Below are 15,523 nucleotides of genomic sequence, written 5' to 3'. Positions count from 1 at the left end.
AAAAAAAAAAAAAAAAAAAAAAAGATTGGTTGCCAAAGCTTTTATACAAAGACATGTCAATCTCACGCACTCTCTCGTTTTTTGTGCAAAATGATTCATTTATTAAGTTGTAATTTTATTAATATATTATATATAAAGAGAAAACAATATTTTTTATTATATATTTTTTTGTTTAATAATTATAATAATTTTTTAAATAAAAAAGTACAATATTTATTCATTATTTAATTTATTTTGATAATTTTAATCAATAAAATAATCTTAAAAAATAAAATGTGTATCTACTTAAATTTAATAACAATGTTCAACTTAATAGTAATTTGGACGAGGAATAAAATTGATTTTTTAATTAATATTTTATGTATCAATTCGTCTATTTATCAATAGTTCGTGAACACGTGCATACTGTTAAAATTTAATATTTTAATATTAAATATTTGAATATTGAAGGTTGAAAATTAGGTAAAATTAGGTGTTGAATATTGAAATTTGTGTGTGATAATGAAGGTAATGATGTAATTTATTTTTGGATTATTTGTAAAGATTTTCTATAAATAGATATCTCATTTCTGAAGAAAATTACAATTGAGTTGAGAGAAAAATATTATAAAGTGTGTAGTGTGATAATTTTGAGAGTTTGAGATTTTTATTTTTTACCGTAAATTTTTACTTTTTCACAACACGTTATCAACACGAAGCTCTAAAAGTCCTCCATATTTTTCCAAGCTCCAAAACAGAAGAAAAAGGTAACAAAAGTAATAATATTTATTTTACTGTTTATTTATTTATTGTGTATATACTTAATATATAATATAATGTTATAATAAAATAAATTTTTCAAAAACTTGTTATAAATCCTGGGAGGATGTTAAGACGACATGCCACACTCCCGGTAAGGGATACGACAAGTATAAAAGTCTATAAGGTTTTTAAACAAAATATCTTATGACACCTCATTATAATATTGTGATATGATATACATAATTATTTAAAACATTACTAATATTATATACACCATATTATTACCATAAAATTATACAAATACATACATTTATTTTCTTGTACACCAACGGTCATAAACGGTAACAAAACGGCTAGTTTTTTCCCTATAAATATGATCTCAAAAACACATTCAATCACTCCAACTTTCTCTTCTTCTCTAAAATTATTCTTCATCAAATTTTTGAAGAAAAAAGAAGATGGCTTTCATAAAGTTATTTTTAATTACTTTGGTTATCATACTCACGAGTCTTGTATTTATCGGAGAATATTCTCCTCGTGTGTTTTCTTTATTTTTACGAATGATTGTACTTGTTGTTTATCCATTACTTTGTATTGCAATATTCATTAACTAATAAAATACATCATAATTCTTTTTAGTACCACCATGGCTAACTTGGGAAAGCTCGAATTCATTGCACTCGACATTACGGGGAAAAATTATATGCCATGGACTCTCGATGTAGAAATGCATCTTGAGTCATTGGGTCTAAGCGAGACTATTAAAGAAAATGTTATATCTTCATCACAAGAAAAAGCAAAAGTTATAATATTTTTGCGCCGACATCTTGATGAAGGTTTGAAATGTGAATATCTCATCGAAAAAGATCTCATGGCTCTGTGGAAAGGATTAAAAGAAAGATTTGAACATATAAGGGAAGTTATACTTCCGACCACCCGTGATGAATGGAATATGTTGAGATTCAAAGAGTTTAAGAAAGTAAGTGATTACAATTCGGAGATGTATCGAATGATCTCGCAATTAAAATTTATTGGACATGAGGTTACAGAATCAGAAATGCTTGAAAAAACATTTTCCACGTTTCACGCATCAAATATAACTCTACAGCAACAATATAGAGTGCGTGGATTTGCGAGATATTCTGAACTCATCGTCTGTCTTCTTGTGGCGGAAAAGAGCAACGAACTATTAATGAGAAATCATCAGTCCCGACCCACTGGATCAACAGCATTTCAAGAAGTAAATATTGTAAGTAAAAATGAATTTAAACCTGGAAACCAAAATCTAATTCAAAGACAAGGTTTTGGTCGAGGTCGAGGTCGAGGTCGTGGTCGTGGACGTGGAATTGGTCATGGTCGTAGTCGAGGCCGTGGTTTTGAAAACAATCGATATAGTTATTTTTTAACTCATCTCAAAAGGGAGTCACGAACCACCCACGAAAAAAGCATCAAGAGAACATGAATGTTAATGAAAATCACTCGAAAAGATTTGAAAGTTCTTGTTTCAGATGCGGCACTCCAGGACATTGATATCGTATTTGTCGAGCCCCCGAGCACCTTTTGCAAGCTCTATAAAGAATCGATAAATGGAAAAAAAAAAAAAAAGAGAGATCAACTTCACTCAACGTAGTGACCGTTTGAGTAAGTCAACTCATTTTGATGCTGCTGATTTTCTGAATGATTTCTCTAGAAATGATCAATATGTTGGTGGGATAGAAATGAAAAATATTGATGCTGCAGATTTTCTTAATGATTTCTCTGAAAATGAACAATATACTGGTGGAATATAAATGTACAATAATTTATTTTTCTTGTATTCATATGATAATGTTTTATAGTGTGTTATATTTTCAAATATGTATTGTATTGTATTTTATTTTTATAAATGTATTGTTAGTAATTTTATTTCATTGCATATTTTTTTTAAGTTCAAATATGGAAAATGCTATGAACCAAGCTGAAGTTTGCATTCCTGATAGTGGTACAACGCACACGATCCTCCGAGATAAAAGATATTTCTTGGAACTAAAACCAACAAAAACAATGGTGAATACAATATCAGGTCCTGTAGACTTGATTAAAGTATGTGGTACAGCACAATTTTTGTTACCTAATGGTACAAAATTTTGATCAATGATGCTTTGTATTCACCACAATCGAAAAGAAATTTGTTGAGTGTTAATGATATATATTCACATGGGTATGATACTCAAACAATGAATGAAGGGAACGAGAAATAGATGTGTCTTACCACATATAAATCAGGAAAGAAATATGTGATTGAAAAACTATCAATACTCTCTACTGGATTACATTATACACATAGAAGTCACATTGAATCAAACATGGTAGTTGATAATTCTTCAATATTAACTAATTGGCATGATCGATTAGGATATCTTGGTTCAACAATGATGCGAAGAATTATAGAAAATACACATGGTCATCCGTTGAAAGACCAAAAGATCTTTCAGAAAAATAAGTTTCAATGTAAAGCATGTTCTCTTGGAAAACTTATTATAAGACCATCACCAGCCAAAATCCAAACTGAATCACCAATGTTTCTTGAACGTATTCAGGGTGATATTTGTGGACCAATCCATCCACCATGTGGACCATTCAGATACTTTATGGTATTGATTGATGCCTCCAGCAGATGGTCACATGTATGTTTATTGTCAACTCGAAATGTTGCATTTGCAAGATTACTTGCTCAAATAATAAAATTGAGGAATCAATTTCCCGATTATACAATCAAGAAAATTAGACTTGATAATGCTGGTGAATTTACTTCCCAGACTTTCAATGATTATTGTATGTCTATGGGAATCATTGTTGAGCATCCTGTTGCTCATGTACATACTCAAAATGGATTGGCTGAATCATTGATTAAACGTCTGCAAATGATTGCTAGACCAATGATTATGAAAACAAAGCTCCCTATTTCTATATGGGGACATGCAATTTTACATGCTGCTTCATTAATTCGCATCAGACCAAGTGCATATCATAAATACTCCCCATTGCAGCTTGCATTTGGTAAAGAACCAGACATTTCTCATCTGAGAATTTTTGGATGTATGGTGTATGTGCCTATTGCACCACCTCAACGAAAGAAAATGGGACCTCAAAGAAAGATTGGAATTTATATTGGTTATGATAGTCCATCGATCATTCGATATCTTGAACCACAGACAGGCGACGTGTTCACAGCACGTTTTGCTGATTGTCATTTTAATGAGGAAATCTTCCCAATGTTAGGGGGAGAACAGAAACATACCGAAAAAGAAATTACATGGTATGTATCATCATTGTTACATCTGGATCCAAGAACAAAACAATGTGAAAAAGATGTACAGCAAATTGTGCACTTGCAAAGAATAGCAAATCAAATACCAGATGCATTTGCAGACACAAAAGGGGTAACTAAATCATATATACATGCTGCAAATGCCCCTGCTCGAATTGAAATTCCGAAGAAACAAATTGAAGATAGTCATGATGTCATTAAACGCCTGAAGCGTGGAAGGCCAGTTGGTTCCAAGGATAAAAATCCTCGAAAAAGAAAATTCATAGAGAAACACAATGATCACAAAATAGAGAATGATGTTCCTGAAGAAACACATAATGATCACAAAATAGAGAATGATGTTCCTGAAGAAACACATGATGATGAAAATGTTTTGTCAGAACCACAAACTGACGAGAATCATGAAATCTCTATCAATTATATTAATACTGGAAAAATATGGAACCGAAAAGATATAGAAGAAATTGATGATATATTTTCTTATAATGTGGCAATCGACATCATAAATGATAATGAAGATCATGAACCAAAATCTTTTGGTGAATGTAAAAATCGGCAGGATTGGATAAAATGGAAAGATGCCATCCAGGTTGAATTGGATTCGCTAAATAAACGTAATGTTTTTGGACCTATAGTCCTTACACCTGAAGGTGTAAAACCTGTTGGATACAAATGGGTTTTTATTCGAAAGCGAAATGAGAAAAATGAAATAGTAAGATATAAAGCTCGACTTGTTGCACAAGGTTTTTCTCAAAGGCCTGGAATTGATTATGAAGAAACGTATTCTCCCGTGATGGATGCAATTACGTTTCGGTATTTGATTAGCTTGGCAGTATCTGAAAATTTAGAAATGCGTCTTATGGATGTTGTTACAGCTTACTTATATGGATCACTTGATAGTAATATATATATGAAAATCCCTGAAGGATTTAAGATGCCTGAAACACAAAGTTCAAAACCCAGAGAATATTATTCTGTGAAATTACAAAGATCATTATATGGGTTAAAGCAATCTGGCCGAATGTGGTATAATCGGCTAAGTGATCACTTGATGAAAAAGGGATATGTAAATAATTCAATATGCCCTTGTGTTTTCATTAAGAAAACAACATCCGGATGCGTAATTATTGCTGTATATGTTGATGATTTAAACATCATTGGAACGAATAATGAAATTAATGAAGTTGTGTCATACTTGAAGGAAGAATTTGAAATGGAGGATTTTGGAAAAACCAAATATTGTCTGGGTTTACAAATTGAACAAAAAGAATGTGGAATATTTGTTCACCAGAAAAATTATACAGAAAAGATCCTTAAACGTTTTAATATGGATAAATCAAATCCTTTAAGTACTCCAATGGTTGTTAGATCATTAAACATAGAAAAGGATCCATTCCGTCCATGTGAAGATGATGAAGATATTCTTGGTCCAGAAGTACCATATCTAAGTGCTATCGGTGCCCTTATGTATCTTACAAATTGTACAAGGCCTGATATATCTTTTGCCGTAAATTTATTGGCAAGATTTAGCACATATCCAACAAAGAGACATTGGAACGGAATTAAACATATATTCCGTTATCTACGAGGAACGACAGACTTGGGACTTTTGTATTCAAAAGATGCTAATCCAAGTATAATTGGTTATGCCGATGCTGGATACTTATCTGATCCACACAAAGCACGTTCTCAAACTGGATATGTATTTACTCGTGGAGGCACTGCAATTTCTTGGCGTTCACAGAAACAAACACTTGTAACAACTTCATCAAATCATGCCGAGATTATTGCACTACATGAAGCAAGCCGTGAATGTGTGTGGTTAAAATCAATGACTCAACATATCCAAATCTCATGCGGATTATCATTCGACGAGAAGCCTGTGATACTATATGAAGATAATGCTGCATGTGTTGCTCAAATGAAAGAAGGATACACAAAAAGCGACAGAACTAAACATATTTCTCCTAAGTTCTTCGCATTCACCAAAGAGCTTGAGAAGAATAAATGTATTGATGTTCGTCACATTCAATCAAGTGAAAACTCATCAGATCTCTTCACAAAGGCACTTCCTATGACAATATTCAGAACGCATATATATAATATTAAGATGCGCAATCTACGAAATCTGTGAAGAATTGTTCGTGTCAACATGAAGGGGAGTTTACGTGACTGCACTCTTTTTCCCTTACCATGGTTTTTATCCCAAATGGGTTTTTCCTAGTAAGGTTTTTAACGAGGCAGTATAAAAACACGTCATGAAGACAATCATTATGATCATCATCACAAGGGGAGTGTTGAAATTTAATATTTTAATATTGAATATTTGAATATTGAATGTTGAATTTTTGAATGTTGAAAATTAGGTAAAATTAGGAGTTGAATATTGAAATTTGTGTGTGATAATGAAGGTAATGATGTAATTTATTTTTGGATTATTTGTAAAGATTTTCTATAAATAGATCTCTCATTTCTAAAGAAAATCACAATTGAGTTGAGAGAAAAATATTATAAAGTGTGTAGTGTGATAATTTTGAGAGTTTGAGATTTTTATTTTTTATCATAAATTTTTACTTTTTCACAACACATGCAAAGAAATCAAAATTTTTCTTTATTTTTTTCTTTGTGTAAATGATTTTTGGGAACTGTGTGTTCATCACATATTGAGAACATGGAAAGGAAAATATCCAAAGAACATAAAGTCACAGAAGTGAGACCCAAGCCGGATTGCGTTCAAATTGGGCCTCTTATTGGGCTATAGATTCAGTCGATCTTTTAATCTTGGGCTTGATCTGCCTTAAATATATGCAATTTTCTTTGTTTCGGCCCAAATAGGACTTTAATAGCAATATTCCTACGGTGGTTATTCATGACATTCTATTTTATTTTATAAAAAATATATATATATATAGTTAAGGTCAACTCCGAACAGTAATTTTATTTGAATTAAAAAAGTAATAATTCATTTCAAGTCATACTTCAAATTTTACTTTTAGAATAATGATTTTCAAGTGTCCATCACTGTTATATTTATTATAATTCTTTTATTCCCTTTGATATATCTTTTAAAAATTATTATTATGTGTATTTATTTCATAAAGTTGAAACCATTAATTAACTTAAAAAATTAATTTAATTATTTAATGTTAATCAAATATTATAATATATCTGTACTATTTAAATTATTATATAATTAAAGTAGAGATCTCTATAGTAACTGACTTGCAATAAACATAATAAAATATTTAAATTGTTAGCTAGATAGATGATATACATCCTTTTTAATTTTTTTTAAAATGAATTTATTTATTCATTTATAAATATAATTATATTTCTGAATTATGAAAAACATATAAGTTTTAAATGCATTATGATATTTAAAAATTAAGTTTGCACACAATTAAAGACAAAAATTTCAACCACAACCTGCCAAAGTCAAAGATAACCAAACTGAGTTGATTTTTCTTCAATGAAGATGTAGTTTACACTTCCAAGTTCCTAATTATATGGTACAGAATCGGATTCCTTGTTTATGCAGAGCTCCCAATGGCGGCCGAAACCAACGAAAAAGACAAAGCGCCAAATCAAGAAGAAGAGTGGCGGCGACTGCCAACTTCAAACGCGATTGATCATGAACCTACGGGCACTTGGCAACATGCCGCTTTCCACGTCGCCACCACCATCGCCACCCCCGCCGCCTATGCTCCTCTCCCTTTCGCCGTCGCGTCTCTTGGCTGGCCTCTCGGTAACTAACACCCCCTTAACATGTGCTTCATCATTTGTATGTTCTTTCATGACAGAGATATGTTGTATATTTGTTGAATTTTGATGTTTCTTGGACGCAGGGGTGACGAGTTTAGTGGCGGGGACTCTTGCTACGTGGTATTCAAGTTTACTGATTGCTTCCCTTTGGAGATGGGATGGCAAGAAACACACTACTTACCGGCATCTTGCCCGGAGCATTTATGGTAGCACTTTTCTTCTCCATCTGCAAATCTTTCTGTGCTTATGATATTTACATGTTTTCTAACACCTTTTGTTTGTGGGAAAAAAAATGTAGCAGAATGTTGGATCTTATTATAATTTTACCATGTTTGACTTGACATATGTTTCTTGTTTGATCTTGAAGGACCATTGGGTTACTGGTCTATTGCATTTTTTCAGCAGGTGGCTTCCTTGGGGAATAACATTGCTGTTCAAATTGCTGCCGGGAGCAGCCTAAAGGTAATCCTCAATCACACCTCAAGCTGTACTGAATTCCGTTGATTTCGAACAAGATGGCAAAATCATGAACCTGGTATTTCAAATTAATTTTATCTATAGGCAATATACAAATATTATCAGCCTGATGGTAGCTTGACTCTGCAACATTTCATTATGTTCTTTGGAGCATTTGAGCTCTTTCTGTCTCAGTTCCCTGATATTCATTCACTGAGATGGGTGAATGCCTTGTGTACTCTGAGTACAATTGGTTTTGCTGGTACTACCATCGGCGTAACAATTTACAACGGTGAGTTTCACTCTCGGAAAATGAGTCTTATGTTTTATAGAAAACGTAACGATTGATGTTAAATGTGAAAAATAATCCAGGGAAGAAAATTGATCGAGAATTGATTAGCCATAGTTTGCAAGGCACCTCATCTACCAGAGTTTTTAAAGCGTTTAATGCTCTTGGTGCAATTGCCTTTTCATTTGGAGATGCAATGCTCCCTGAAATACAAGTAAACTACTCTCACTTCATTTCGATACGGTAGCACACAACTGCAAGAAATCGGTTTTCATATGATTGTTTGTATGTTATTGTTTTTAAAATAGGAAACCAGATTTCCTATAGTATATGTTTATTCTGATCATGGTGAAATCCCAGGAAATTGGTTAATTTTTTTGTGCTAATTTCGATAGAATACAGTGAAAAATCCAACGAAAAAGAACATGTACAAAGGTGTATCTGCTGCATATACTATCATAGTTTTAAGTTACTGGCAACTAGCTTTCTCTGGTTACTGGGCATTCGGTTCCGACGTCCAGCCTTACATTGTGGCTTCACTTACAACTCCCATGTGGACTATCATCATGGCCAATTTATTCGCAGTCATTCAGATATCAGGATGCTTTCAGGTAATCATGTCAAATTCACCAAGTAAAATAGAATCGTGTCCCAGCAACATATGATCAGCGAGTACTTTGTATTACCCTTGTCTGTCCATTTCGATACACGAGAGAATTTTGATAATATTCACAAGGTTACATGACGAATTTTTCTTGCAACCGTGGCTACTCTTTTTCGTGAACGCATATAAAGTAGTTGCTAGCGGTCACATAGCCATTGTGCAGAGTCTCGGTTGAGAAGTTCTGGATGTGAAATACTTACTATGTTCTTGTTCTCATGTTGAACAGATTTACTGCAGACCTACTTATGCATATCTCGAAGGGAGAACACCATATAGGAAGACTAATATTGTCTACCGTCTGGTTTATACGACAATTTACATTGGTTTGATAACACTTGTTGCCTCAGCCATGCCTTTTTTTGTGGATTTTGTTGGCATTTGTGGGGCTATTGGATTCACTCCATTAGACTTCGTGTTTCCCGTTCTAGCTCACATGAAAGTAGGGAAGATGGGCGCCAAGTTTGGGAAGTTTAGGCATGCAGTGTTGCTCCTTAACATTGTCATTGCTGTCTGGTTTTCAATAGTTGCAGTGTTGGGCTGTGTTGGTGCAGTTAGATTCATAGTTGAAGATGTTAAAACTTACAAGCTATTTCATGATATGTAACCATCAAATAAAATTCAATAGTCCCTCAAAAGGGCTACTTTTGATCCAAAGAATCAATAGCAAAACATACCAAAAATGGATCAGCAGTCGATGCAATTTCATAGCGGGTAAACTCAACAGAAAGTAAATTGGCAAAAACTTGTGTGATACGGTCTCACGGTTCGTATTTGTGAGACGGATATCTTATTTGGGTCATTCATGAAAAAATATTATTTTTTATGTTAAGAGTATTACTTTTTGTTATAAATATGGGTAGGGTTGACTCGTCTCACAGATTAGGATCCGTGAGACGGTCTCACATGAGACCCGCTCAAAATGGACAAAAACTTGTGTGAGACGTCTCACGGGTCGTATTTGTGAGACAGATCTCTTATTTGGGTCATTCATGAAAAAGTATTATTTTTTATGGTAAGAGTATTACTTTTTGTTGTGAATATGGGTAGGGTCGACTCGTCTCATAAATTAGGATCCGTGAGACGGTTTCACATGAGATCCACTCAAGTAAATTTGTTAATCCAGCAAGCACTTGTTTTCTCCATTTGACATCATTATTGTTTTTAGGAGAGAATTAAACCGATCCAAATGGAACTCTAAATATAGATCCGCAAAAGCTAATGGGCAATTGTTTAGGAGGAGATGGGCCAAAATATTTGGTGTTTCTAGTCTGGTATGAACTTTTTCCTCCATTTTTATTTATTTGTTTATTTAATAATATTATTAGAGATAAAAGGAAAATATGTATCCCAATGTTTATTTAATATAAATTTTAAAAATTTCAAAAATTCATAGTCATATTTTACTTTTCAGATTTTATTTTCTAAAATTTTTGTTCATATATTATTCATAATCATAAGTTAAGTTATAAACATATTATGGGCCTAATACACAGAATATCATAATATAGATTAGTTTATTTAATACAAGTTGTTAACGATATTTGGGAAAACTACCATAATTTTTTGCAACATTCTCTATATCATTTTTTGTAACATTCTTAATTAATGAGTTGTAAATTGTATATTTTTTTAACTTTTCATGATTAATATATATGGTAAATTTCTATTGGTGATAAACAAATTGTTACACAACGATGAAGGTTACACCATTACTTTTAAAATTACAAAATTACTCTAAGAACTTTTTAAAGTAAATTTGGAATAGTTTTGTGATTTCAAAAGTAATGTGTAATCTTATGTGTGATTTTCATTGTACATATATCTTTTAGGATCGAAAATAAATTTAGAAAGAGGTTACTAAATTAAGAGGGATGAATAAATTATCTCAAAAAAATTTCGGTTGGGTTAGCAAACATAAATTTTGTTCTTGTCAATTGAGTTATCGGTATGTCAATCAATATGAACTACGCGAAATAAGCTTACTGAAATTGGTTGAACAAACGACTTATCAAGAAAATCGGTTGGGGTTTGCTCAATATAGAAAGATGGGTAGACTGAAAAGTAAATAAGCAAATGTTGTTTTTGGATGTTCGGAGATTTCAAAACTTCTACGTCACCGCTTCTTTCTCACAGAAAGTTTGCACTAAAAGACCTTGATAATTACAAGTATAGTAGGTCTCTTGTAAGACGGTCTCACGAATCTTCATCTGTGAGACGAGTCAACCTTACCGATATTCACAATAAAAAGTAATACCCTTAACATAAAAAAAGTAATACTTTTTCATTAATGACCCAAATAAAAGATCTGTCTCACAAAATACAACCCGTGAGACCGTCTCACACAAGTTTTTGCCTTACAAGTAATTTGATATCACCTACTTCAGTAGGCCTTAACATTGCCTAACTAAATTCTTAGTAAAATTTCAATCTAAACACTTTGAACAGTAAGATTTCTTACACTCAATTACACATATTTCATCGAGAAATTCTAAGCACAAATGTGATCCTCAAAATGATCAGATAATGATTCATCAGTGTGTTCTGACTATTTCAGTTTATCTCACGGAAAGTTTCTTCATAGAAGCTCAATTTGTTTTTTTATAATTCAAAGATAGATGATGTAACCGTCTAAACTTCAGAGCTTGTTCAACCGATCTATTTATAGTTTAATCTGCAACGATAATTTTTTCAAAATGTATATGTTTCCAAATGCAGATGTAGTTGTTGCCATGTCATCGTTCTTTCTGATATGTTCTAGTAGTGTGCCAAAACCTGACATTTTGTTAAGGTTCAGTGATTGTTAGTACGAAAATCTTTATCCACTATTTCAGCTGGGCTTTGATAATTAGTCATTGATTATATTGATTCTTCGGGAAATGTATGGATTTGGACTGACTGATCAACTAGATAGGCTGTCATTTGGGCTTCATCAGTCAATCTTGAATAGGTTTGGCTATCAGTTAGGCTTCTTAGAAAACTTCTTCTTATGAAAATTCAGTTTTCCTCCTTGAATTCATCTCGGTTAGGTTATGTAACTATCCGTTAGATCAACAACCTTGTTCAATCACCAAAATTTTAAATGTTCTAACAATTTCCTCATTTTTAATGTTTAACAAAACTATGCCAAAAAATAATGAATTCATTTATCCTCAACAATATATATAATTGAACTATCTAACTGACTATATATGCACTGTTCTTTATGTATCATCTTCTAAAATGACCAGAGTATTTGTCAATAAGCTTCTTCTGCGTATTAGTAGATTTAGGATGACTAGAGCCAGTTGGCCTATTCTTTTCCCCCTTTTTGTCAACACCAGATGGTGGCTTTTGGTAGGCAAGAACAAAAGCTAACTGAGAACTGACGTCGTCAGTCATTAAAATTTGCTTGAACTTCCTCTATCTTGGTGCATATTTGAAAGATTTTGCTTGAATTTTCCCACCAAGATGAGTAGCAGTGGTTGCCTGGCCTTTCTAATATGCTCTAGCCGATTAAATATGTCGATCATGTCTCTGGATAGATCTGACACTTCTTTGAGCATTTTATCATGAAGTTGTGTATGACGTTGTGCGGTCCATTGCACAACACTCTTGAAGAAACTTCAGCTTTTCTCTCTCACATCAAGGAAGCTCAGATATTCACATAGTCTGGATCTGTTCTAATAGCTGAAATATTAACATATTCTCTGATTCAAGAACCAACAAAAGAACAAGATGCATTAACATCTCTACTGAGCACATATGAGCATCAAGAAGAACAGGCTGAGCAAGCTATTCTTGAAACAACTACTCAACCTATACTCAATTTAATTGGACCTTGTACTTCAACAAATCTCAACGTATTTTTGATCACCATGCCAACCGGGAAAGTGCTTCCTCAGTTGCTGCTACCTTCCTGACCTGAGCATGCATAAGATTCAATGATTGATGATATTATACCTCTTCTTAACTCTGCTCTCATCAAAATTCAGCTTGTAGAACATCAAAAGGTTGATTATGCTGGAAATTTTGAGAAATTTAAAAATCGAAGGGTAAAGATCTCAAATATAGAAGGGTAAAGGAATTATTCACTCTCGTGCATAGAATCGATCAGAATGTTATTCAATTGGATAATCTCAAAGTTGACCAGAACAAATATGTTATCACTCTTGTGGAGCAAATTGAGAGAATTAACTCTTGCAAGATTGATAAAGTCAATGATCAGGTTAAGGATGTGATGAATTTTCTAACTTAAAAGAAGGATGTTTTGATGTCAAAAAGGATGAAGTGAATGGTGTTAAGGACTGAGTTAATTAGCCAAGGAGCTAGTGAGCCCAATGAGCAAAGAGATTTTATCTGTTTCAAAAGTTGGAGGACGTTAATCAATAGTGGATTCAGTTGGTATTAAATCAGAACAATTCTTTCATAACAACTGCGTGCAATCAATCATTGTTCCTTGTTGAGGTGAGCTAGGCCTTACTACACACAGTGTTGACAGCTCCTCAATTCTTACTTTCGACGGGAACAAAGAACGGTTGCAGCGATCTCACAACATTCCACCAGTAGCGGAAAAAGGGGGTTACCGGTTCCTCGAATATTGTGATATCTTACACTTGGTAAATCGACAGAGAAAGAGAAGTAGAATCAACTTCATCATGAAAGAATGTCCATACAGAAAGACATACAAATTTTAGTTAAAATGCCAAATGTTCTTCCTATTTAGATGTATCTTCGAGAGCATAATATAAATTTTATCATTTCAAGTTCAGGTTCAGCTTGTCTATGATATATGCCTTATTTTGACATCACCAAAAAGAGTGAAATTGATAGAAAATAAAGTTTTATAGAATTTAAAAGATAAAAAGAAAACTGAATTATCAAATCAGCAAATATTTACCCTTGACAATTCAATGCTTCTAAAGGTCGCTTAAATTGAAAATAAGAGGATTGCTTGTCTACTTTGCCGAAATCTTGATCGACATTAAGCACCCAGTATCCGAGTGTTAGAGAATGTTTTCTCACAAAGGAATAAATTTGGATTTTATCAAGTGTCAGATCATGCACACTACTTGTCTATACTATTTTGGAAAATTCGAAGATATGTTGTAGTTACTTGTTATTTAAGTCATATTGGAGTGAATGTTTACAAATTGATTGTAATTTTCAAAGTCTTCTAATGCTATCTGTCTGGAAACAAAATGAGGAGAGACGTAGAATGATTACACTACCTTCGAACTTCCATAAACAAATCATGTATAAACTTTATTTAAGCACTCTCTAAGTTACTGATTTGAGAACTGCTGAAGTATCAACACTTTTAAGTTCAATATGCTATTTTTTGCATAACAACTTTATTGCTAGCTTACTGATATTTATTCGATTGGGATACGAATTTATTGTTGTTAATTCAACATGACTCAGAGAAAGTTTCAAGCATTAAATTTTCATTCAACCTCTTTCTGAACACTCATCGATCCTAACAATATAAAATAGTATTTCGAGTATCGCTAGGGGTGTCCATCAGTTAGTTCGGTTCTCGGTTTTTATTTTTGTTTTAGAAATTTATAATCTGATATCTAAATTATTCTCTTCCGATTCAATTCTGTTTTCTAACAAAAAATTTCACTTATTTCGGTTTGGATTATTTGGTTTGATAATTATTTAAATTAGTCATTAAGATATAATTTAAAATATAATATATAATTTTTTAAGTAAAACTTTAAAATATAAAATCTAAATTGAATTAAATAAATAACAAAAGTGATTCTTAATTTACTAAATGTCATATCCTAAAATATATAATCTAAATAAAATATAAATAAAATTATTAATTAAATTAAATTTCTGTTTTTTCATTCGGTTCAGTTTTGACAAATATAATCGAAAACCAAAACATATAAACCACGGTTTTAACATTTATATCCGAATTTAAAATTCTGTTTTCGGTTCGGTTAAAGATTTTTTCGGTTTGGATTTACGTTTTTTCGATTCAAATCAAAATTTAAACACACTTATACATCGCATGAGTCAGATACTAGTATAAAAAATGTACAACACTACATATTGTTCTTACCGTAATAATTGCATATATTTACTTTATGTACACTTTCTGCAACTTGGAATAATTGCATAGTTTTGCTTCATCCACTTTATGTTAACATTTCATTATTTATCACTCCCTTCCACACATAAACACACAAAAGAGTTAACTTGCATGTGAATGCCCAAAATTTGAGAAGCCCCATTCATTTTGGCAGCATTTTTACGACTTCCAAGTATAGTGGAATTTATACATATATTTTTTTAAAAAAGGTACAATATA

General features: G+C 32.4%; 1 protein-coding gene across 1 annotated transcript; it reads left to right on the top strand.

Annotated features, from left to right (window-relative positions):
* Positions 1-7,508: 7,508 nt before the first annotated feature.
* Positions 7,509-9,846, top strand: LOC140972155 (GABA transporter 1-like). Its single transcript, XM_073434623.1, has 7 exons — positions 7,509-7,796; positions 7,897-8,019; positions 8,181-8,275; positions 8,375-8,561; positions 8,642-8,772; positions 8,954-9,169; positions 9,449-9,846. Exons 1-7 carry the CDS (start codon positions 7,598-7,600, stop codon positions 9,824-9,826), a joined length of 1,329 nt encoding a protein of 442 aa, XP_073290724.1. The 5' UTR covers positions 7,509-7,597; the 3' UTR covers positions 9,827-9,846.
* The last annotated feature ends 5,677 nt before the right edge of the window (positions 9,847-15,523 follow it).

Source organism: Primulina huaijiensis, chromosome 3 (assembly GCF_012295235.1).
Source record: "Primulina huaijiensis isolate GDHJ02 chromosome 3, ASM1229523v2, whole genome shotgun sequence".
NCBI classification, from domain to species: domain Eukaryota; kingdom Viridiplantae; phylum Streptophyta; class Magnoliopsida; order Lamiales; family Gesneriaceae; genus Primulina; species Primulina huaijiensis.
This window is presented reverse-complemented; position numbering and strand designations above follow the sequence as displayed.